Source organism: Microtus oregoni, unplaced genomic scaffold (assembly GCF_018167655.1).
Source record: "Microtus oregoni isolate MIOR12 unplaced genomic scaffold, Mior012 000045F_ref0000178, whole genome shotgun sequence".
NCBI classification, from domain to species: domain Eukaryota; kingdom Metazoa; phylum Chordata; class Mammalia; order Rodentia; family Cricetidae; genus Microtus; species Microtus oregoni.
In genome coordinates, this window is record NW_024543219.1 from 10,699,233 (window position 1) to 10,725,131 (window position 25,899).

General features: G+C 41.3%; 2 protein-coding genes across 8 annotated transcripts in view; one reads left to right on the plus strand and one right to left on the minus strand.

The window, feature by feature from the left end:
• Positions 1–21,854, minus strand: part of Txndc16 (thioredoxin domain containing 16) — a 95,693-nt gene extending 73,839 nt beyond the window's left edge. For 2 of the 6 annotated variants that reach the window (XM_041634067.1, XM_041634073.1), the window contains exons 1-8: positions 20,749–20,880; positions 20,533–20,583; positions 18,479–18,622; positions 16,585–16,684; positions 15,125–15,362; positions 14,044–14,126; positions 9,880–9,953; positions 9,101–9,175 (exon numbers count right to left, since the gene is read on the minus strand). In XM_041634067.1, the coding sequence (XP_041490001.1) occupies positions 9,101–9,175; positions 9,880–9,953; positions 14,044–14,126; positions 15,125–15,287 (395 nt within the window). In that variant the 5' untranslated portion in view covers positions 15,288–15,362; positions 16,585–16,684; positions 18,479–18,622; positions 20,533–20,583; positions 20,749–20,880. The other 4 variants (XM_041634071.1, XM_041634068.1, XM_041634072.1 and 1 more) reach the window with 4 other exon arrangements.
• Positions 21,322–25,899, plus strand: part of Gpr137c (G protein-coupled receptor 137C) — a 62,740-nt gene continuing 58,162 nt past the window's right edge. The window contains exon 1 of one of the 2 annotated variants that reach the window (XM_041634074.1): positions 21,322–21,995. In XM_041634074.1, coding sequence (XP_041490008.1) covers positions 21,570–21,995 — 426 coding nt within the window. In that variant the 5' untranslated portion in view covers positions 21,322–21,569. The remainder of the gene's footprint in view (positions 21,996–25,899) is intronic. The other variant, XM_041634075.1, reaches the window with a different exon arrangement.

Below are 25,899 nucleotides of genomic sequence, written 5' to 3' on the forward strand. Positions count from 1 at the left end.
ACAAACTGAAAAAGTATATTCTTTTTCATGGCAATTTACAAGGTACAGCCATGATATTTGGTGGAGTTATTCAATATTTAAATATCATTATTGGAAAATGCTACACAATACTGCATTCCACAAGTCTCTATTATGTTCAAAGTGAGAATGAAGGAATTGTCTCTCTGATTTCTACTTCTTGATTTTATTTCTTCTTCCCCTAAATAGCCCCTAGATGACCTGTGTCCATAATGCCCAGCTGTCCTGTCACAGCTGCAATTCTTGCAGCTGCCTGAAACTCTTAAAGGAGAAGCCCATCACTGTAAATGGCTCTTCTTGAGGTGAGCAGGATGAAAAAGAAATCAAACATTAAACTAAGTTTGTAGTTCTGCTGACTGTTACTGAATTAACTGTCTGTCGCTAAGCCCCGTTTTTTTCACATTGTAAGCATTAAGAAGAAAACCACCTTTTTGCTCTACTTCCCTAGATTACACAATGCCACACAGCAGTTTCTACATGTGCTAAAACTGATCAGATTTTGTGTTGAGTCATCAGGACAATAAGCCCAACTCCAAAGTCATGATGGAAATTTAATTAGGGCTGGATACTCCTGGGTTCAATCTCTATACACTAGGAAGGGGACAAGAGAAAAAGGGGAAAGATTTTTATTCACCCACTGTGACATAAAGAAAACTGCCCACTCCACAATGGTCTTGATTCTTTGTAACAATCAACAGTCAGGTGCAATGGTGTAGACACAAGCAATTATTGTGTCCACCAAAATTCTCCCAAGGGGCTCTTCACTGCCTCTTTGATGGCCCAGGGAGGCAGGATAACAGAAAAATGTTAGGAGTGACTCAAAATATCTAAAACTATCAGGGAAACACAGCTTGCTACAATACTGAGGGGACTGAGGGTGAGGGACTAGCCATGCAGCAGGACACATCACTTTCTAGGACCTCCATAGTTGGACAAAACCCCGGGCCCCTCCTGCAACCGCCTTGGCTTCTCTACCCCCAAACGTGCCTATCCTCCTACAACCTAGGTGAAACTCTAAAACACAGCTTGCTACAACACTGAGGGGACCAAGAAGTAAACCAGGAGAGAGACCAAGAGAGCAGGCTTAGAGAGACCTCAGTGGTTCCGTGAGGCTCAGACATTGACAGTACAGAGCAGACTAAGAACAATTCCCAAAGACTCAGACAGCCACTTTAAGTATTGGACCAAGACACTGCTGGCCTCATTTGAAAGAAGAGATGGGCACGCACCAATACAAGAATTCATCCAACAACCTAAAAAGCAACATATTAACACCAGAACGCAGTGGTCACACAACAGGAAAACCTGATCATCCTAACCCCAGAAGCAGCAGAAGAAAATGACTTTAAATGTAACTTTATGAAGATGATGGAGACCTTTAAAGAGGAAATAAAAAACTCCCTTAAAGAAATGGAGGAAAAGACAAACAAAAAAATTGAAAGAAATTAATAAATCCCTGAAACAAACCCAATAAAAAAAAAAAAACAGGTGAAGCAAACAGTTCAAGACGTGAAGACTGAAATAGAGGCAATTAACCGCAAACCGAGGGAATTCTGAATATGGAAAATCTGGGTAAACGAACAGGAACTACAGAGGCAAGGATAACCAAAAGAATACAAAAGATTGAAGAAAGAATCTCAGGTGTTGAAGATACTAGAGAAGAAATAGATTCATTGGTCAAAGAAAACATTAAATCCAACAAATTCTTAACACAAAACATCCAGGAGCCGGGCGGTGGTGGCGCACGCCTTTAATCCCAGCACTCGGGAGGCAGGCAGATCTCTGGGAGTTCGAGGCCAGCCTGGTCTACAAGAGCTAGTTCCAGGACAGGCACCAAAGCTACAGAGAAACCCTGTCTCGAAAAACCAAAAAAAAAAAAAAAAAAAATCCAGGAAATCTGGGCCACCACAAAATGACCAAATAGGGGTAGACTAAGGAGAACTCCAGCTCAAAGGCACAGAAAATATATTCAACAGAATCACAGAAGAAAACTTTCCCAACCTAAAGAAGGTACAAGAAGCTTACAGAACACCAAATAGACTGGATCTAAATAAATAAATAAATAAATAAATAAATAAATAGGTCCCTCGCCATATAATAATCAAAATGCAAAACCAAAACATACAGAATAAAGAAAGAACATTAAGAGCTGCAAAGGAAAACGGTCAAATAACATATAAAGGTAGACCTATCAGAATTATACCCAACTTCTCCATGGAAACCATGAAAGCCAGAAGGTCCTAACAAATGTGCTGCAGACACTAAGAGACCACGGATGTAAGCCCAGACAACTATACCCAGCAAAGCTTCCAATCACCATTGATGGAGAAAACAAGATAGTCCATGACAAAACCGGATGTAAACAATGTGGATCCACAATGCTAACTCTATAGAAAGTACTAAAAGATTTCCTTCCCCAACCCAAGGAAACTAACTGCATCCACAAAAACACAGGCAACAGATAACCCCCACCAGCAAAATCCAAAAAAGGGAAACACACAAACACTACTACCAAAAAATAGCAGAAATTAACAACCACTGGTCATTAATATCTCTAAATATCAATGGACTCAATTCACCTATAAAAAGACACAGGCTGGGGCTGGAGAGATGGCTCAGAGGTTAAGAGCACTGACTGCTCTTCCAGAGGTCCTGAGTTCAATTCCCAGCAACCACATGGTGGCTCACAGCCATCTGTAATGAGATCAGGTGCCCTCTTCTGGTCAGCAAGCATACAGACAGACAGAACACTTTATACATAATTAATAAATAAATCTTAAAAAAAAGACACAGGCTAAGAGAATGGATACGAAAACAGGATCCAGCTTTCTGCTGTATACAACACACCTCAACCTCAAAGACAGACATTACCTCAGAGAAAAGGGTTGGGAAAAGGTTTTCCAATAACATGGACCTAAGAAACAAGCAGGTGTAGCTATCCTAATATCTAACAAAATAGATTTCAAACTAAAATCAATAAAGAAGAGATGGAGAAGGACACTTTATATTCATAACAGGAACAATCCATCAAATGAAGTCTCAATCCTGAGCATCTATGCCCCTAATAAAAGAGCACACACATATGTAAAAGAAACATTACTAAAACTTAAATCACACAGCACACCCCACACACTAATAGCAGGAGACTTCAACACTCCACTCTCACCAATGGACAGGTCAACCAGACAGAAATTTTACAAGAGAAATAGGAGAACTAACAGATGTTATGAATCAAATGGACTTAACAGACATCTATAGAACATTCCACCCAAACACAAAAGAATATACCTTCTTCTCAGTACCTCATGGAACCTTCAGTCAAACTGACCACATACTCGGGAACAAAGCAAACCCCCACAGATATAAAAAAAAAAAAATGGAGCCGGGCGGTAGTGGCGCACGCCTTTAATCCCAGCACTTGGGAGGCAGAGGCAGGCGGATCTCTGGGAGTTCGAGGCTAACCTGGTCTACAAGAGATAGTTCCAGGACAGGAACCAAAAACTATGGAGAAACCCTGTCTCGAAAAATCCAAAAAAAAAAAAAAAAAAGAATGGAGTAACCCCCTGTGTCTTAACAGATCACCATGGTTTAAAGTTATAATTTAACAACACTAATTGCAGAAAGCCTACAAACTCATGGAAATTGAACAATGAACTATTGAGCCATCCCTGGGACAAGGAAGAAATAAAGAAATTAAAGACTTCCTAGAATTCAATGAAAATGAAGGCACAATGTACCCAAACCTGTGGGACACTAGAAAAGCAGTACTAGGAGGAAAGTTCGTAGCACTAAGTGCCCACAAAAAGAAAATGGAGAAAGCTCACATCAGTGATTTAACAGCACACCTGAAAGCTTTAGAACAAAAAGAAGCAGACTCACCCAGGAGGAAATAATTAGAGTGAGGGATGAAATCAACAAAATAGAAACAATACAAAGAACCAATGAGACAAAGAGCTGGTTCTCTGAGAAAATCAACAAGATAGACAAACTAATCAAAAGGCAGAGAGAGAACATCCAAACTAACAAAAATTAGAAATGAAAAGGGGGACATAACAATAGACACTGAGGAAATTCAGAGAATCATTAGGTCATACTACAAAAACCTGTACTCCACAAAATTGGAAAACATAAAAGAAATGGACAATTTTCTATACACATACCATATACCAAAATTAAATCAAGACCAGGTGAACAATTTAAATAAACCTATAAACTGCAAGAATATAGAAGCTGTCATCAAAAACCTCCCAACCAAAAAAATCTCAGATTCTACCAGTGAGGCAGAAGCCATAGCTCTCCTCTCCAGGACAGATGTGATGAAGCTCCAGCCTAAGATGGACGTAGGCTAGAATCTTTCCTGGTAAGCCACCATCTAGTGGTGCTATACAGATTATTGGAAATGGGTTAATCAAGATGTGAGAATTAGCGGATAAGAGGCTAGAACTAACGGGCCAGGCAGTGTTTAAAAGAATACTATTTGTGTGTTGTTATTTCGGGTGTAAAGCTAGCCGTGTGGGAGCCAGGTGGGATGAAAAGCAGGCCTGCTCACCTCATCTCACTACATACCAGAAAGTCCAAGAAGAGCTAATACCTATACTCCTCAAAGTGTTCCACATAAGAGAAACAGAAGGAACATTGCTAAACACTTTTTATGAGGTTGCAGTTACCCTGATACCAAAACCACACAAAAACTTAACCAAGAAAGAGAATTACAGACCAATCTCACTCATGAACATGGATACAAAAATACTCAACAACATGCTGGCAAACCGAATCCAAGAACACATCAAAAAAATCATCCACCATGATGAAGCCAGCTTCATCCTAGAGATTCAGTGTTAGTTCAACATATGAAAATCTACCAATGTAATTCATCATATAAATAAACTGAAAGAAAAAAACATATGTTCATCTCATTAGATGCTAAAAGAGCATTTGACAAAATCCAGCACCCCCCTATGAAAAAGGTCTTGGATAGATCAGGGATACAAGGAACATATCTAAATATAAGAAAGAAATAAACAGCAAGCCAACAGCCAACATCAAATTAAATGGAGAGAAACTCAAAGTGATTCCACTAAAATCAGGAACAATACAAGGCTGTCCACTCTCTCCATATCTTCAACATACTTCTTGAAGTTCTGGCTATAGTAATAAGACAACAAAGGAAATCAAGGGGATTCAAATTGAAAAGGAAGAAGTCAAACTTTTGTTATTTGCAGATGATATAATAGTATATAAAAGTGACCCCAAAAACTCTACCAGGGAACTCCTACAGCTGATAAATACCTTCAGAAATGTGGCAGGATACAAAATAAACTCAAAAAAAATCAGTAGCCTTCCTATATACAAATAATAAAGAAGCTGAGAAAAAAATCAGAGAAACATCACCTTTCACAATAGCCACAAATACATAAAATATCTTGGGGTAACACTAACCAAAGAAGTGAAAGACCTATTCGACAAGAACTTTAAGTCTTTGAAGAAAGAAACTGAAGAAGATACCAGAAAATAGAAAGATCTCCCATGCTCTTGCATAGGTAGAACCAACATAGTAAAAAAAAAAAAAATGGCAATTCTACCAAAAGCAAGCTATAGATTCAATGAAATCCCCACCAAAATTCCAACACAATTCTTCACAGACCTTGTGCTATGGGACAATGGTCTTTATCCTGTTACTTGTAAGTATAGGTGGGGTAACCAGGCAGAAAGTAGAGGTGAGACAACAAGAACAGGAGAATTCTAGGAAGAGGAAAGGCTAAGTTTGCAGCCGCTACCCAGACTCAGAGGAAGCAAAATGAGAAAGCCTCATTGATAAAAGGGACCAAGCCATGTGACTAACACAGACAAAAATTATGGGCTAATGTAAGTTATAAGAGTTAATAAAAAGCCTGAGCCAATAGGCCAACCAGTTTATAATTAATGTAGACCTCTTTGAGTTTCTTTGGGACTGAACGGCTGCAGGACTGGGCAGAATAAAAACCTCTGTCAACAGACCTTGAAAGAACAATAATCAACTTCATATGGAAAAACAAAAAACCCAGGATAGCCAAAATAATACTGAACAATAAAGGAACTTATGAAGGTATCACCATCTCTGAAATCAAACTCTATTACAGAGCTACAGTAATGAAAACAGCTTCGTACTGGCAAAAAAAACAGAGAGATTGACCAATAGAATCAAATCAAAGACCCAGATACTAATCCACAAACCTATGAACATCTGATTTTTGACAAAGAAGCTAAATTTATACAATGGAAAAAGGAAAGTATCTTTAACAAATGTTGCTGGCTTAACTGGATGTCAACATGTAGAAGAATGAAAATAGATCCGTATCTATTGCCATGCACAAAACTCAAGTCCAAGTGGATTAAATACCTTTGTATAAATCCGATCACACTGAACCTGATAGAAGAGAAAGTGGGAAGTAGTCTTCAATGAATGGGTAAAGGAGACTGCTTCCTAAATATAACTCCAGTAGCACAGACCCTGAGAGCAACAATAAATAAATGGGACCTCCTGAAATTGAGAAGCTTCTATAAAGCAAAGAACACAGTCAATAAGACAAAAAGGCAGCCTACTGAATGGGAAAAGATCTTCACCAACCCCACATCAGAAAAAAGACTGATCTCAAAATATATAAAGAACTCAAGAAATTAAACATCAAAATTCTAAATAACCCAATTAAAAATGGGGTACAGAACTAAACAGAGAATTCTCAACAGAAGAATCTCAAATGGCCGAAAGACACGTAAGGAAATGTTCAACATCCTTAGCCATCAGGGAAATGCAAATCAAAACAACTCTGAGAAAGAGATATCTTGATTGGGGAGCCATTATGAAGTTAGCAAGAAACCTGATTCTAGAGTAATCCCAGGAATCCACAAGGATGACCCCAGCTAAGACCCTAAGCAACAGAGGAGAGGGGGCCTGAACTTTGCCTTGCCTTATAGCCAGACTGATGAATATCTTAAATATCACCATAGAACCTTCATCCAGCAATTGATGTAAAGAGAGGCAGAGACTCACATTGGAGCACTGGACTGAGCTCCCAATGTCCAGCTAAAGAGTGGGAGGAGTGAGAATGTGAGCAAAGAGGTCAAGACCATGATGGGTATATCCATGGAAACAGTCTACCTTAGCTAATGGGAACTCACCAACACCAACCGGACTGGGAAGGAACAAGCATAGGCTCAAACTAGTTCCTCTCAATGTGGTTGACAGTTGCATGGCTGGGGCAGACTGAAGGGCCACTGGCAGTGGCACCAGGATCTATCCCTACTGCTTGTACTGGCTTTTTGAGAAACTATTTTCTTTGGATGGATACCTTGCTCATCCTAGACATAATAGGGAAGGCCTTGGGTCTTCCCCAAAGCAATGTGCCTTACTTACCCTCTCTGAGGAGCGGATGGGGTTGGGATGGGAGAGGGTAAGTGGAAACAATGGAAGAAGAGGAGGAAGTGGGAACTTGGATTGGTATATATAATGAAAAAAGATAGTTTGTTTTCGTTTTAAAAAAAATTTAAAGTTTGTTATCAGATAGTTATTGGGCGTGGATCACAGAAACAAGGTACTTTTAAAACCCTAAGGGGCCGGGCGGTAGTGGCGCATGCCTTTAATCCCAGCACTCGGGAGGTAGAGGCAGGCAGATCTCAGGGAGTTCGAGGCCAGCCTGGTCTACAAGAGCTAGTTCCAGGACAGGCACCAAAGCTACAGAGAAACCCTGTCTCAAAAAACCAAAAAAAAAAAAAAAAAAAAAAAAAAGAAACCCTAAGGGAAGCAGCAAAGCTGAGCATCTATCTGCAGCTACCAACCACCTGTGTGTGTGTCCCTTGAGATGCATACACTGACACCTGTGTGTGTCCTGAGGTGCATACACTAACACCTGATTAAAGGTGTGTACTACCACACCCAACAACTCTCTTCCTTTTTTTTTTAACTTTAAGAACTTCAACTTTTAGCCTGCATATATTTTTAACACACTGTAAATCATTTAAAAATTTTCTTTGTCTTTGACGCTCTCTTTACTGTATCTCTCTCTGTTTTTCTGACCACATGAGTCTTTAATTTACCAAGCAATCTCAGTAGGACTAAAGCTGTGGCTTTGTGTTTGTGTGTCCCCTGAGATTCAAACACTGACACCTGTGTGTGTGTCCTGAGATGCATACACTGACACCTGTGTGTGTGTGTCCTGAGGTGCATACACTGACTCCCGTGTGTTTGTGTCCCCTGAGATGCATACACTGACACCCAGGTGTATGTGTGGTTGTGTGTGTATGCATGTGTGTGTCCTGAGATGCATACACTGACACCCAGGTATGTGTGTAGGTATGTGTGTGTGTGTGTGTCCTGAGATGCATACACTGACACCCAGGTTTGTGTGTGTGTGTGTGTGTGTGTGTGTCCTGAGATGCATACACTGACACCCAGGTGTGTGTGTATGTGTGTGTGTGTCCTGAGATGCATACACTAACACCCGGGTGTCCAGGTTTAGGTGTGTGTGTGTGTGTGTGTGTGTGTGTGTCCTGAGATGCATACACTGACACCTACCCCCAATATGTGGGGATTCAGAGGCGGAACTCTGAGGAAAAATTAGATCATGAAAGCAGATCCATTATGGATGATATTAGTAGCCTCGTAAAAGAAACTTGAGATATCCAGGTTCCTCTGCTCTGAGAGGACAAAGGGAGAACACAGACCCTCATCTGACACCAAATCAGCCAGTAATCTGACACTGGACTTGCAGCCTCCAAAACTGTGAAAAATAAAATTCTGTTTTCTATGCCACTTGGTCCACGCATTTTGTTACAGCAGCCCAGACAGACTAAGGCATCTAGTAAATACTCACTGTACTAGCAAACCAAAAGCAACTGTATGACCATCAGGTCCAGTTAAGAAAACCTTTCAAAAAAATCCTGTTTTCTGTCACTGAAGAAACTTTAGATCCTTGAGATAATAAACCAGCGATCTGTTATGCCTATAAAGATGTTAAACTCTAAACTAGCTCCCAGAACTGTGATTCTTGAAAGTGAAATGACCAATAAGGAAGCAGAGGAGTATCCCCCCCCCCCCAGTACTTACAAGAGAACGTGTGCAACAATGGCGTCCACGTCAAATAAGGTGTCAGTGGGGAATTCTCTGAGCAGTATGCTGCCCCTAGGGAAAGTTTGAAGAACATGTTACTGAAGCACCTCCTTACACTCCAATTTGCTTAACTAGCTAACATTAAGTTCTTTGATATCAGAGCCTGTGTCTTGTCTGTGTAGCCCAAACACCTATCAGACTGCTGGTACACAATATTCTCAAATATCTACTGAGGATACACTCAAATAAGCATGTTCATCTTGCAAAGTTTAGGACCTACACTTGGAAAAAAACTGGTAAAGGAACCAATCCAAATCCAAAAGCGACTTCTATTAACATCTCCATCACATGCAGGTTTCCAGATTGGCTTGGGAAGGAAGCAAGCAGTGAGAGAGAGAAAAGTTTGTCTCACATCTCTAGGAGAAGACGACAGAGTCAACAGTAGAAGAACCGATACCTAGACAATTGTAGACGGATCCCTCAGGAGGAAAGGGTTCCCTATATGGAGCTGGCAGAGCCACACAGAACACTCAGCCTGCTCTGTGCTTCTTGCCCGATATTCTGAGTAAAAATTCACATAAGGTTCTGCAGCTTTTGTAGAGAAAGAAATTAAAGCTTGGAAAGGCTAGCGGTAACTCTACTCCTTGGACTTTCTACCGAACTTCCTAAGCCGTCTCTGAAGACCACGTTATTCTAGCCTAGCGATGTGCTATGTGCTCTTAAGTAGTCTAAAACTACTGCTTTGCATGAGTAGGCCACACTCAAAGAGAATTTACCTGAATAAATACGCTTTCATCAATCCCTCTTCTTTCCCACAATACCTTGATGCTTCTTCTTCGACACAGTTAACCTGTAAGAGATTATATTCAAGGTTTAAGGTATGCATCACAGGGTCAGGGTTCATGGTAAAGAAAACAAGGAAAATGAAACATTACCACCTGTCTCCAGCTAACGTCTGCCCCTCACTTTTCCTGACTCAATGCTTTCACTGCTCACTCAAGCGCTCGAGGAAACCACAGAAAGGAACTCAAAGTGATATTTAATTTTCCACAAGTTTACATTTAACTCAATTTTGCAAAGCAATCAAGAGGTAAGGAGGTAAAACAGGAAAAAATGCTTACAATAAGATAAACAACCACACAAGAAAACCAAAAAGCAGAGGCTGAGGGTAGAGTTCGGAGGCAGAGTGAGTACTTAGCAAGAGAACTTAAGCTGGGTCTATGACAGCAACTCTGCACCTGTGCACAGGAGTGTCCAATAAGTTCTGATGGTTTTCTCATCCAAGTCCATCAACCCCTTTACTTTTATTAATAGAACCACACTCTTAAGAAAAAAATAAAGTCTCGTATTAGAATTTTCTTTAGTCTCCACAGCGGGTCAGGATGGTCACAGGGTAAACATGGCATTAGGAGATGTCACTGTGTGAGAATTCATTGACAGTCCTCAAAAGGAGACTGCAAGCTTCTCTCTCAATAAGAAGTCTAGCATACCAGTGGCAATTGCAAGCACGGGTACCTTTACACCATCCACTAAAATTGTGCAACAGAAAGATAAACCAAGTGTCCAGTGTTAAAGGAGCCACACCAAGGCAGACAGCACAAAACCCAGATTTATGTGAGGAAATGTCAGACCAGTCATGAACGTAAGATGGAAGGTGAGAGGGCACAAAATAAGGAGGCAGGAACTTAGGTACAAGCCAAGGACTAGGACAGGGAGGAAAGTCATGAAGACCTAAGAGAAAGGAAAACTAGGAACAGTGACTGTGTGCACGCATCACCACACAGAAGCAAGCCATGAGGAGAGCGCACACATTTCCAGCTAGAGAGATAAACGGCCACTGATGTAACTAACTTAAACAAAGGCTGGAGAGGCAGTTATTTTATTTGAATTTGGTTAAGGATTTTGTTTGATTTGATGGAATGGGGTTTTTGTTCTTGCTAGTTTAATTTATTTATGCAGAATATAAGGAAACCAAAAGAAATGTTTCTCAAAAAAAATTATAAAAGGGGAACTGACAGGAAAGACATAAGAAACAGAAAATGAGAATTAAGTCAGCTATAACCAAAAGAACTTTGGTGGACGTCTCCTTAACTTTGAAGTCCAAAGAATAGGAATGCCTGATGTTATGACAAGAGGTCATGTACTCACTCACTAGTGTGTGAGGGTCTACCATTATGTTAGCCACTGGGGATACAGCAAAGTCCCAAATAAAAAACTTTGTTTTGAACTTACATTTTAAAGTAATAAACACTAAATAATCAATGTATAAAGTTAAGTACCATACACAAAAACAGTAAAGGGACAGAATATACCAGACCATTTGAGATAATCAGGGAAAGCTTCCCTGTAATATAAATAATAAAACCCAGAGACAGATACTGGGGTTCAAGTCAAAGATCAGAAAAGCAAAACAGCCAAGTCAGTAGAAAAGACTTACTTCTACCAAGGCTGGGTGACTGCAGACTGAGCTCTGAACCTCTGTCTCCTCCCATCTATTAAAGGCATGTGACTCCCTAGTACTGGGATTACAGGGATGAGCTACCACTACCTGGATCTCTTTTTGCATTGATCTTGTGTAGCCCAGGGTGGCTTTGAACTCACGAAGATCCTTCTGCCTCTGTCTCCCAAATCCCAGGATTAAAAGTTATGACACCTCTACCTGGCCTCTAGTGGCTTAGATTTACCCTCTGATCTTCAGGCAAGCTTTATTTATTAAAACATAAATAAAATCCCTCTATTTCCCCTTTTTTATCTAAAATAAAAAAGACTATAACTAATATATAAAAACTATACACAATAAGTATAATAACTATATACAATATATACAGGCTAAGTACATCAACAATGTCTAGTCCATTTGCATTTGACAAATTCAGAGAAAATACTCCCCATCCATCCTATTGTGTGAGTCCAAAGTTTTATACCTAATTTACTTTCTATCATAATTTGCTTTCTGTATCTGGTAAACAAGGAAAACTAAAACTATCTACTCTTCAACTCCCTCTAAGATCCAAGAAGGAAATGACATTAACTGAGAAAGCAGGAAGTACGAGCAAGTGACTTACAAAAATTGTGAGAAAAGACAGAGACAGCTAGCTGCAGTTCCTCTGCAGTGTTGGTGCATCCATTTCAGCCTACAGGCCTGGAATCTCTGACAGACTTTTCTATGAAGCAGAATTTTTGAAGTTGACCCACCTCATCTGGGCAAAGGTTTGGCAGTCACTCTCTTTTGTGTCCTGCTTGTCCAATTAGGACATCATACTGTCAGCAGTTGAGACAAGAGCACTTTCTTACCCAGTGGCTTATTTTTGCCACAAAGAAAGCAAACTCCATGTGGAGTTTCTTCGATGCCCATCATCTTTTCTGAAGTAGATTGGTGTTGCCAGAAGCAGACAAGTCTCAATGTCATAAAAAGAAGAACCTATGTTATTAAAACATCTTAAATGTCATACTCGGTATATCTCTGAAGTATTTGAAGATGACCTGTGCATCTAAAATATATCTGTTTGACCTCGAAAACATACCTAATATGACTACAAGTTCTGTTGTAATAGGTGACTAATTACTAACCTGCATTTCCTTATTATCCTAAACAGTTGGTAGTAATAATTTCCAACAACTAAAAATTTTTGTTACATTGTTAAATGAGCTGTATAGGTACAATACCTTGAAAAAGATTAGGCTTAGAATTCTCTTATTTAAACAAAAAGGGGAGGTTCTGTGGGAACTCCTTCAGCCAATAGCCTTTAAGATATCAGCCCACTTGAGTGTGGTCTCTTATATTATAAATGCAGCTATAAAGCTTGCATGCTCTCTCCTGACTGTTTCCCGTTCATGCAGAAGACTGTGAGTCTACCCCTAAATAAATAACCCTTTATTATACTCAAGTCTGAGCTAGTGTGGGATTGCTTTATAGTGTCCCTCTTCAGCTGAAATCTACATTTCTAACTTAGTAGGCTTGCCTTTGAGTATCATGCAATTACTATTTCATTTCTAAAGTTTATTTTTATTTTATGTCCATGAGTGTCTGCATACATGTATGTGTACCACATGTGTGCCTGGAGGGGAATGGTGCTGGCGGAGCCAGAAGAGGGCATCAGATCTCCTGGAACTGGAGCTACAGATGGTTGTGAGATGCCATGAAGGTGTTAGGACCTGAACTGGTTCCAACACAAGAGCAGCTAGTGCTCCTAACCACTAAGCATATCTATCCCACCCCTTCTGAATTTTTGCTTAAATTTTTACCCAGCGTTCATTATAAATCAATGTTGGTAACATCCTAGAATAGACTCAGTAAGTAAACGAAGCTAGCTGACAGAAAGAACTGACACACCTAAAAGACGGAGTCTGTGGTGTGACTGGGTTTTTTAAGGTACACAGACTGACCTAACTTCCTGTAGGACGTCCACTGTAGACACTAAGAGGGACAACAGTGACCTCTGGGAGACAGGCAGTAGATGAACTGAGAAGGAACAGGTAGTAGACACTAACCTGAAAGAGTGACAGTCACTGGGAGACGTCTCTGTAAAGTCTCAGGTAATGAATGAAAGCTAGATGTTACCCAATCCAATACATGTGGAAATTGTCCATAAAACTCCATAGTAAATTTGAATTTTTTTGAAAAAAAATTATATTTTCAAATTCACTTGTTATAATTTACAAAACCTTACCATGGGCTTGAAAATACCCAGACAGAACAGGTTATGAAACACAGTCAAGTTCTCACAGCTAGGGATTAAGCCAGCTTTTTTTCTCTCCATGTACTATTACTCAGTCATCTGAAACTGTGCTTAGGTAAGAAGCAAGAAAAAACAAACTTTTTTTCTCTCAGTTTGGGAAAAGGTAAGAAGCTAATGTGTTTTTAGATATACAGTTATAGGCCATACTGCTGTAAATGTCTGTCACTAATATTCTATTGATATAAATAAATATCTGTCTACCTTTGAGACAGAAATTCCATGATCCTGGAGAGGTCTAACAGCTTCTTTAAGTTCTTCAAGAAACACAGAGTTACTTGGCAAACCTAAAAAAGAAATGTTGAATAAATATTTGTGAATCTCCTCTTTTAAAAGAAATAGTTAAAATTAAAGGTAAAATCTGAACACACAAAAATATTATGTGACTAGACTTCAAAATGACAAGTGAACACATCCAGTCACATATTTCCTACTGTTTCTTCATTCTTCTCATCACAATAAAATTTTGTAAATTACCTTAAAAATTTCTTATTAAAGCATATGATAAAAAATAAATTCAAGCTGGGTGGTGACACCTTTAATCCCAGCACTTGGGAGGCAGAGGCAGGTGGATCTCTGAGAGTTCCAGGACAGCCAGAGCTACACAAAGAAACCTTGTCATGAAAAAAAAAAAGTTTAAGTCTAATGTGGTATTATTCCTCCAAGAATAACACCATATACACAGTTCTTATATACAGATACATATCTCCAAAATGACTTTAACATCCCAAATCACAATTATAATTAAAGAATGCATAGAGACATGAATTCGTTTTGGTAATTCCAATACAGCTGTACTGTCATTAGCATAAAGACCTAAATAAAACCATCACAATTACATACAATAGTCATGCTAATTAACTCAGTATAATTAATGACACAGCCAAAGCAAAATATAGAATATTAAGCTAAAGCATTATTAAAACTACATATCCAAGTTTTATAAAACTGCAAAAATAGCTACATGTAAAGAAAAGAATAAGAAAGCATTCTTCCAGAAATGACTGCATGAAATCCAGACGGCTGGACTGTGTTTGCCATGAAGTAAGCACATGTGTAAGCCATCTCTTCCTCATCCTCATCCTCCACTTAGAAGGCAATCGCTGCTGCATCGTAGCCGGTGAGGAAAGAAACGGCTCGGGTGCTTGGGTTCTTCCAAGCAGGCAGATGACAGGACAGCTTTACAGCACACACTATTACACCTGACAGAAGTCCTCACTGACTGCGGTGACGAGAGTGAAATGCATATCACAAGAGCCCTGAAGGACGTTTAAAAGATACGTACCAACTTGACAAAAATAAGCTAAGGAGGCTTTTCCTGGCTGCAGTGTGCTGAAATACTGCTCAGGACTCAGTTCTGGGAGGGCATCTTCGGCTGACGTGGAAAAACCACACATCACAACCAATGCGACCCCAGCCCTAAATACACCGATCCCAGACGACATCATGAGCAGGAGCTGGATATGTGTGCCAGGAGACGAGCCTGTCTTCTTCAGGGCTCCGCTCTACTGCCTGAAGCGTACCTGGCACAGAGGAGGAGACCCACAAAGTTCTGTTAGATGAATTTGTTAAATGAAGTTAAAGACACCAGATGAAGAGTTAAATCACTACATGACTTGATGTTGCTAGAACTTTATTTCCTTCTAATAAGAAAAAAAACCTGAAGGGGAATGATATATGAGGAGGACACTGTGATAATGCTTCCATTTCATTTTATATTCTCACAGTGCTGGGGATTGTAGAGTTAAAGGAAGTACTGTGCCACTAATCTAGCTCCATTCCCAAGCTTTGAAGCAGGTGTGTGCGTGTGTGTGCGTGTGTGTGTGTGTGTGCATGTGTGTGTGTGTGCGTGTGTGTGTGCGTGTGGGCATGTGTGTGTGTGCATGTGTGTGTGTGTGCATGTGTGTGTGCGTGTGTGTGTGTGTGCGTGTGTGTGCGTGTGTGTGTGTATTGTTGTTGTTGATTTTTGAGTTTGGTTTTTCTGAGACAAGGTTCTAGTTTGTAGCCTGGCTCACCTCAAACTCACAGCACCCCTTGTTGCCTTTCGAGAGTTTGGATTACAGTCATTCAATATCATACTCAGCTTGATTCTTGATAATGGCAAAAGAAATCTAGGATATCTACAAAATGCTTAAGTTGCACAGGTATCTACTGCAGTGTTAAGCTGACAATTTTTAACATTCTTAAATTAATTAAAAATATTACCTAGTTCTGTGTTTTTTTTAATTTTCTGTGTTAGACAATGAACTCAAAGCCTTGAACAAGCTAGGGTAAGCACTCTACCACTGATCTTTAGCCCCAGCCTGAAGTCAGGGTGTCACTTACTGTCCAAGCTGGCCTTGAATTTATAATCTTTCTGCCCCAGCCTCCTAAGTAGCTGGGAGTACAGGCCTATACCACCAAGCCTGACTAGACTCATTTTTAAAATTAAACATTTTGTTTGACCCATTTATAGCTAATGTATAACAAATACTCCAGCAACTGCTAAACACCATTTGGCTGGGAAAAAGACACTCAAACTCTGTTATGGGTTCACTACCTTTTAAATCTCCTGCAAGCGATCTACTCACATTATGCTGGAACATTCTTTTTAAACATACGCCTACCTTAATGCTTAAGACATACTATTTGACTTATTTTACACTGCTTATACACAGAGTTCTTTCTCAACTGACTAGTCCAGCCCTACCTTTTGAACCCAATTTGGTCTACCCATCCTCCCGTCACCTTTCTTGGTATACTTACCACTTTCCTCTCTGGCCTATTGTCAGTTTGGTCTGCTATTCTGAAGTTTTACTTGTTTTTTCTTGAACAACTCCGGGAGTTTTTCTATTGATGATCTATACTGTCAAAATTTGAAAGATAGTTTAGTCAAGCAATTTACTACAGAGCTACATTCCCAGCCTCTAGGAAAATTAAAATAATCTTAAAAACTAACATATTTACAAAGAACAGAAGCACACTCACAGGTATAGGTGAGAATTTTCATCTTTTAATCTGAAATAGGACCTCTGTATTTCAAACACAAGATCATTATTTTAAAATAGGCAATGAAAGCAGCAAAAATTATTTCTATATACTCCTAAGAGTAAGGGCAGAATTTTTCAGCAAAGAATGACTTTATAAGGAAATCATGAAAGCCCTGGCTACATGCTCATTCATTCGAGAGTATCAACAAGACAGCTCCCCCGAGAGAGCAGGTGTTCCTTTAAAAAAAAATGAAGCTAATGATTCATGAATTACTTAATATTTCTGAAATTCATTAGACCCTGTTACTATCACTGTGCAGATTTGCCTTTCAGGTTTTAATTCTGAGTTAAGTGTTTAAAAGCTTAAAGCAAAATGAGAAGTGACAGCTATAAATAAAAATGTCACCTTAATGATACCTAATTAAAAGGTATCGTTGACATTAAAATTGCTTATACATTCTAGCCACTGTAAGCAACCTATTCCAGGGCTACTTTATATTAATGGGAACATTTTAAAAATAGATCACCCGCTATTTTCTTTTTATTCTGGAGGAAACTGCATGTATTTCTGTGGCTAAGGGAATAACTATAGAGCATTCATTCCTATATGAAATAACAATAACCTAATTAAACCACAAAGTATTAGGTTAAATTACAACTGAAAGATCAAGCGTCAATTATTTCCTTGTCTTGAGGCTACAATTCAATTCCTTTAGCATAAATTGGACAGTCGAGTTGGCACGCTGTTTCTCTCTGTGCAATACGGTATGCAGCTCCGAAGGTTTGCAAACTTCAGATGCCTTTTACCTAACTGGACAGATGAGAGTGCATGTGTGACAGTGCTGTGCAATTGATCCGTTAGCGACTAGAGACAGGAACGTATCAGTCATCTCTCAATCTTTCCGCCTTCAATAATATTTGACTATTTAAAAATTACATAAAGCACAAAGTATGTGGGGCCCACTAGGTGCCTGGTCAGGAGCCACGACAGAAGTACAAAGGGTGAAAGGGACAGAAGGCTTACGTACTATATTTCACAGCACCAAAAGCCACAGTGCTGAAAATAGGTGTCGGTGTCAAAACACATAATTATTGATTGATAGCAATTATCTCTAAAGAAAAAAACTGAGGCAGAGATAAATATCAAGGCAACTTTTGAAGTTCACAGAACATTTCTATTTTTTTTTTTTATTTCCTCAGCTTTTTCAGATATGATCTTACTATGTAGCCTAGCCTGGCTTCATTGTGATCCTCTAGCCTCAGGCTCCAGAGTTCCAGAGTGCTGGGATTATAGGCATGAAATGTAATCATACCTGGCTCGCATCACTTCCTTAAGTAAAATCACCTCATTTTTATTTTGATATTCTCCTCTTTCTTCAGATCTTACACTCTTTCACCTTTCTTTTTTCCATGTAAATAAACTTCCATAGCTTCTATTATTAATCTAATCTATCAAACCCAGCTACAAAACAAGGGACAAACCCATCCTTGGAAAATAAAAAGCATTTGTTCAGTCTTGCCCTCCTTACACAAGGATCTTTAAACTAAAGGATAGAGAATGTGGGTGGGAAAGACTATAAGCAATCAAAGAGTAAAAACAAAGATCGGGAAGACGTTTAGTCTCTCTCTCTCTCACACACACATCCCTAGTAACTAGAAAATCTACACACCTCCACAAACTGATGAGAACCATGGGAGAAATGTGACCTGGCTCCTCCGGTGTGGTGGATCCTGAGTTCCTGGGGTAAAGAAGGCTTCACTGAGCTTCCGCATTCCTCCTCTGCTGAGATTGTTTATGACACCATATGATTTCACTGTGGGAGGGGAGGAAAAGAGGAATATCAGGCGACAAAAGTCACCAGAAATGCTCAAAATGATAGCTATCTTGTCCACATGAACACAACACCAAGAACCCCTAGCTAATGTGTCGTGAGCTTCAGGAAGAAATCCTATGACATTTTAAGCCATTAAGATTTAAGGAACTGGGCTGGAGAGATGGCTCAGTGGTTAAGAGCACTGCCTGCTCTTCCAAAGGTCCTGAGTTCAATTCCCAGCAACCACATGGTGGCTCACAACCATCTGTAATGAGGTCTGGTGTCCTCTTCTGGCCTGCAGACATACACACATAATAAATAAATAAATATTAAAAAAAAAAAGATTTAAGGAACTACTTGTTTAGCGTAAACTAGTCTCTGTCCACTGACACACATGCTATAAATTAGCAGTTGCCTTAACATGAACTCTCAAACACTGGCTAGGAGATCAAGCAGAGCTCAAAACTGGTCTGGGCCTCACAAGAGGTTTATCACACACTGCCAATCAAAAACTGAGCCACATCAAGCTGATAAAGCTGTGGCTACAGTAATCTGGAGACGACAGTAACTAATGGATCTACAATGAGTGTGTACCAAGATTCTTGCAGCTAATCAGCTTATCTCAAGCACCGAGAGAAGGGGCTTGAAAACAGGATATGCACACTGAATTGGAGTTCTTGGTTGTATCTGACAAGGTATGCAAGCACCAACAAAAGCAGGCAATCTACAAACATAAACCCTAAGTTAGACCCACGTTGTTCTGTGCTCAAAGAAGCATGCTGATCAAACCACTCAGCCTCAAAAAGAAGTCACATGCTCCAAAGCCAGTTTAGATGTGGCTCAGATAATGATAAGACTCTCACAGTTTTTATCTGTCTCACAGGACGAAGCCAGAGGCAGTGGAGAACTGCACTCTAGGGCACACAGAATGAGAACTGTTTGCTGCTGCTCTGTACTGAATAAGTGCTGCGTGGTCAAGTTCTCTGAAGAAACTGCATCTCTGTAAAGCCCCTGCGGCATGCTTTCGTAGAACACCAGGAAAGACGGAGTATCATAAAACAAGACCCAAAATCGTCTTGCACTACCTCTTGCCCCTTGCAATCACCGCATACTATCCCCCTTTGTGTCTGGCTTAACATCTTTAAGGTCTGGAATATAGACAGCCTCCACCAACCCTAAAACTAATGAGATAAAAAAAAAAGCATCTAAATGCTACAGATTCCCCTGCCTCGTTATAGTTTACCTGATGAGCCACTGAATAAACCCTCTGACTTTTATGGCTTTCTTTTCATTTTATCATTATAGTGCATGCATGTGCATGGTTATATGCAGATGGGTGGTGACGCCATCGGCTGCATGGTAAACTACTGGCCCAGAATGAGGACAATACAGACCTTAAACCACCCAGCAACATGCACTTGGTGCATGGAGGATGGGGAAGCAACACTCTTCTTAAGCAGAGCATGGGAAAGGGGTTATTTAGGAGAGGCTGGGTTTTGGATGCTCCAGTAAATATTCTGCCTGCAAGAACACTCCACTCAATCTGTGATGAGATACTCATTCTGAGAACTGCATCATTCTGACTGATTTGCTACCAAGTAACAACAAAAAAGGTAACAAATTTCATGTAGTGACCTACTATACAGTCGTTTCTCACTTTTTTAAGGTTTATTTTTGTGCCTCTTAGTCTCAAACGAAGATAGCACTATGCGCTCCTACACACAATTCCACCTGGACAATCACCAAACTGTTACTGCTCTCCCCCTTCCCGCCCTAAATTTTATGCCAAGGACATCTTTCCAAACTGCAAGTTTCAAAGAATCGCCTTTCCCTTGCAAAAGGCCTTAACATTATTCACCTCTTCCCAGTACTACCCGTGCTTAAGGATCTTTTCCCAAGAGAATACTTACAGTTTCGGCTCGCACTTTACTTCATTCGATGTCCTCGACTCATGTTCCTTCCTACTCGAGCAGAAAAAGGAAATAAAAATAATGATAATAGATAAAGCAAAACCAGAATCCTTCGGCGCCCCATAAATAGGTGTGCTAGCTCGGAAGTCGGAGCTCCGCAAGCAGCCTGCTGCGGACGTGCATGCAGGCAGACTCTCGAGGCCCGCTGCCACCCACCTGCCGGAGACCAGCGCGCAGCACCTCACGGCAAAGAGCTGAACCGTCTCGGAGGACAGCACTTCCCGCCACCCGGGAGGAGGCGGAGCCACAGGCGGGGCAGCGGCTGGTTCCCAAAGCAGCCCGCAAACGACAACGCCTACCTGAGGGAGCTCGCCGCCCACGGCCGCCTCCGCAAAATCGGTTTTAGGGGCAAAAAAAAAAAAAAAAGAAAAGAAAAAGAAAAGAAAAAAAAGGAACCCGAGGCTCCGCCTTCTCCTCGTGCTCCTTACGTAAGATATCCTCCAACCAATGGAAGGCCGGCGGGGCGGGGCGAGAGCACGCCTAGGTGACAGAATCTGGTATCCTCCCGCGGGCGCGAGCAGGTCTTACATTTGCTGGGCCAATCAGCAGCGTGCTTGGGGAGCGGGGCGGGGAAAAAGAGGGGGAGGACAGCAGAAGCCCAATCAGATGGCGGCATCCTGGAGTGACGGGCTCCGAGGCCCGTGGTCCTCCGAGCGCGGCACCCAGAGGGCGTGTCCACCCGGGCCAATCGCCTGCAGCCCACAGTGCGGAGCGAGCGCCTCAAATGCTCGGCTCGCTCAGCTGATTGTCTCCAGCCGAGAGTTGTTTTCTGCTGCTGCGGAGTCGAGCGGCGGCAGGAGGAGCCGAGCCCCCCGGGGGAAGGGGGAGGCGAACCCGAGGGCAGCGGCGGCCACCGCGCGGGGCTGCGAGTCTTGTCACGGTGCTGCCCGGGGGCCGCAGGCTGGGGCGGGCGGGAGGTCCGGGGGAGTTTGGGCCGCTTCCTTCCCGCGCTCCCTTGCCGCTGCTCGCGTCCCCTCATGAGGGTGTCAGTGTCGGGGCCGGCGCCAGCCGCGGTCCCCACGGCTGGCCGCGAACCCTCGACGCCCGGCGGAGGCGCCGTCGCGGCCTCGGGTGCCGCGGTGCCAGGCTCGGTGCAGCTGGCGCTGAGCGTGCTGCACGCGCTGCTTTATGCAGCGCTCTTCGCCTTTGCCTACCTGCAGCTGTGGCGGCTGCTCCTGTACCGCGAGCGGCGGCTCAGTTACCAGAGCCTCTGCCTCTTCCTCTGTCTCGCGTGGGCAGCGCTCAGGACCACGCTCTTCTCGGCCGCCTTCTCCCTCAGCGGCTCGCTGCCCGTGCTGCGGCCGCCCTCTCGCCTACACTTCTTCCCGCACTGGCTGCTCTACTGCTTCCCCTCCTGCCTCCAGTTCTCCACGCTCTGTCTCCTCAACCTCTACCTGGCAGAGGTAAGGCGGGAGGACCGGCGTGCGGGGGAGCGGGGCCGCCGGGATCCTCTCCCGCCGAGACCGTCGGGGGGGGGGGGGCGGGGGAGGGGCTGGAGGGAGGTGGCCGGAGAGCAGCCTGGGGACACTGAGGCACTCCGGTCTTTTCCCTCTCCCTCAACTTAAGCCGCTGATGGACTCGGTGCCTGAGAGGGTTGGAGAAGTGTGAGAGAGAGTATTGCGTGCCCCGACAACTTAAGACTGTGGGACACCCTTTGTTCAGTGTTCCAGACCTCCACGGTAAGGCGTCGGTAGCGACCACAGAGCGGCATCGTAAGAAGTCACAGCTCCGGTGGCTCTGCTGGGGCTGGACCGGGTTGAGGGAGGTTGGATGCTGAGGTAGCGGCAGCTCTGCCGAAGCTGGACCACTGCCAGCCATTACGTCACCAGGCAGAGCTGTTCCTCCGCTATTGTTGCTGCGTTCCTTTTATTAGAGGCTTATACCCCACCACACACACACACATATCCTTAACTATGACTCTATGCACCTTACACAAATTCTGATCGATTGCTACCCCGGCGGGGTGAACGATCAATAACCAATGCTGCGGGACAGTCGAAGGACCTCCGTAAAGCCCTTAATGTCTGTCCCAGTTGCTGCTTGCTTTGGCGATTCTGCCGGTCTCTTACAGCATAGCCCTTTGGTGGGGAGCGAATTAGAAGAAACAAGCGTAACCTAATGCCTGTTGCAGAAACAAACCACGGAACTGGTTTTTGTTTTGTTTTTGTTTTTCAACAACTTGCTTAATAGCTGGAGTCTAATCACACCCCCTTTCTCTTTTTATGGGGACTTGCTGTTGGATTGCATTGTTCTGCAGCGCTTAAGTATTTGACCCATTTCAAGACAGGTTTGGGGTGTGAGCTTGTCTATCATGTATATCAATGGTATTTAAGCCTTAGTATTTTCAGGCTTAACCCCCAAAATTCTTCCTTTCTCTCAAAATAAAAGCTTAGGAGGGGAGGGAAAAGGTGACATCATACGCTTAATACTGACTAATATAGAACAGTATTGGTCTATGCAGCTAATCCTCTCAAAGGCTTTTGGAGGTGATAACAGTTCCAAGGAAAAGTTTTTTTCAAAGGCACTTTTGAATCAGATTAAGTATTTATATTTTCAACACAAACCAATTCTTTTTCTCCCTTAATAGGGAAACAATGCACCATTTTAAAATCACAATTATAATTTCAGCTATTCACACTGAAAACAATTGTTAAGTAAAAAAACAAACTTTATTTTTATTCTCCATCCTTTGGAAGGCCACACGATACTGCAAGAACCCAAACCTTAAGAAGCAAAAGTAAAATGCATATGCAATTATAAATCAAATAAACATGCTATAAGGTGTCATTATATGATGTTCTTATCCACTTACTCAAACTGTCATAACATTTATAGATGAACTGCTACTGAGTTCTTGACACCACTTCTAATAGAACACTAATAATTTCCCATCACCGAAGCTTTACTTTAGCTACAGACACAGTTCATCTACCTGAAAATGATTAGAAGTTCCTTTGCTGGGAGCATCAGATACCTTGTATGTCTGCCTCCCCCTCCACATACTAGTGACTTAAATTACATATGTGATTCATTGGGCCTTTCCAAGTGGCAGACTACCCTTTCACTTGAGTTGTAACACATGACCATAAAGTACACAAGCTTACACATGCAGCTAGATGAGATTTTAAATATGTATACATCCAAGTTACCAACAGCCTGAGTAAGATACCGTGGATGCCTTAAGGCAATTTCTCAGTCTGTGGGTTGAGACCACATTGGGGTTCAAGCAACCCATCACAGGGGTCACCTAAGACCACCAGAAATCATAGATAAATGCATTATGACTCATAAAAGTAGCAAAATTACAGTTATTAAGTAGCAGTGACAATAAATTTTATGACTGGGGGTCACCACCACATAAGGAATTGTACTAAAGGGTCACAGCATAAGGAAGGTCGAGAACCACTCCTTAAGGGTTCACTTGTATCTTCTACCAGTACCTCTTGCTCAAAGGCAAATAAACTGGCCAAAACATTGCAACAGGAAAAATATCAACTATATTTAAGCATAAAATTCTAAAAAGTATACTTCTAGAACTAAAAAATACAGAATATCTAGGTAGAATTTTCACATTTTTTAATCCCTAATATCACAAGTAATGAAATATTAAAATCTGAAAGTCTTATTAAATGAGTTACTTGTAACCAGGCATGGTGGCTCATATCTTTAATCCCAGCACTCAGGAGGCAGAGACAGGTGGATCTCTGTGAGTTCCAGGCCAACTTGGTCTAAAAGCAAGTTCCCAGACAGCCAGGCAGTTAGACCAAAGAAACCCTATTCAGAAAAACAACAAAGTATCACTTCTTTGTGTGATACACTTTTTGAAGAAAAAAAATTCTTACCCTAGAAAATACAATTTTCAAAATATTGTACTAAAGCTTTTTGTGATATTTGTCTTTTATAATAATACTAACAATTTTAGAACACTCAATACTTGAATAAATTTCATCTTTTTTTGAAAACCTTTAGAATATACATTTTAATCAGAATTTATTCCCCAATTCATTACCAAAAAACCCACCTCATAGGTATTTATACTTAAAAGATTATTTGAAATCAGGTATGGTGGTACATGCCTATAATCCTAGCACTCAGGAGACTGAGGCAAGAAAAATGTCATGACTTTGAGGCCAGCCTATACTGCACAGTTCTAAGACAATAAGGCCTGCGTAGCTGAAGTACTTAAAAGGTGAGTATGTTAGCACACATTTGTAATCCTTGCACCTAGATGGCAGAGGCAAGAGGAGCAGGATCTCTAGTTGCATATTGCAAGACCCTGCCTCAAAAAAAAAAAAGAAAAGAAAAGAAAAGAAAGTAAGAGTGAATTTGTTTTTCTTGTGCTTCTTGAGGTAGGCTATTTATGTACTCCAGGCTGTCCCTGAACTCTCCATTCTCCTGCTTCAGCCTTCCTGATGCTAGGAATTTTAGATATGTATCACCATGTCCAGCTCTAAATCACAATTTTTAAGTAATAACTCTTAAGTAACTGGAAGTATGATTTCCATTGATCCTTCCGAATTAGCAACGTTTCTCTCAGTGCAGAGTTGTTTATTTCAGTGTTTTGTTTTATTTTTCAGATAGGCTTGCTAATTAGCTCAGGCTGGCCTGGAATCTGCTGTGTATCAAGATGGTATCAAACTTAAAATTCTTATGCCTCAGCTTCCGAAGTGATGGAATTATGGGCATGTGCCACCCAACCTTTGAATTCTTCATACTATAGCAAAGTCATAGGGAAAGTTAGTTGCTAAAAGCAAAACTATGATTTGATTTTTATCCCAAAGTATTATATTTACTGTCTCTCATGTTAATTTAAAACATTTGATGTGTCCATTTCTGATTAATTAAAAACATTCCAACTTTTTATTGGAAAGAATCCATAGATCAGGCATGAAGATATGGCCCTTCAGGTAAGAGCACTTGCTGCTCATGCATAATTCTGCTCAGTTTCCTGCACCTACGTGGTAGCTCACAACTATGTAACTTAAGTTCCAGGAGTTCCAACATGCCTACACTCACATGCACAGCCCCACACACAGTTACATAGTTTTAAAATAAAACCACACATCACTATACATACAGAAAAATAATTGCTACTATGAACACATTTTATGGTGAGTCTTCCAAAACACATGTTTTTAAAAGTTAAGAACTGCTTAAACCACTCTTTCATCTGGTCTACACCTGAATGGAATTGAGCTAAAAGTAGTCCTTTCTGAAAAAAATTGGACTTTTAATCTTCTCTTAGATATCCTCCCATAAATAGATTTTTAGAAGGAGAAAACTACAATACCTAAAAGCAGATATTGA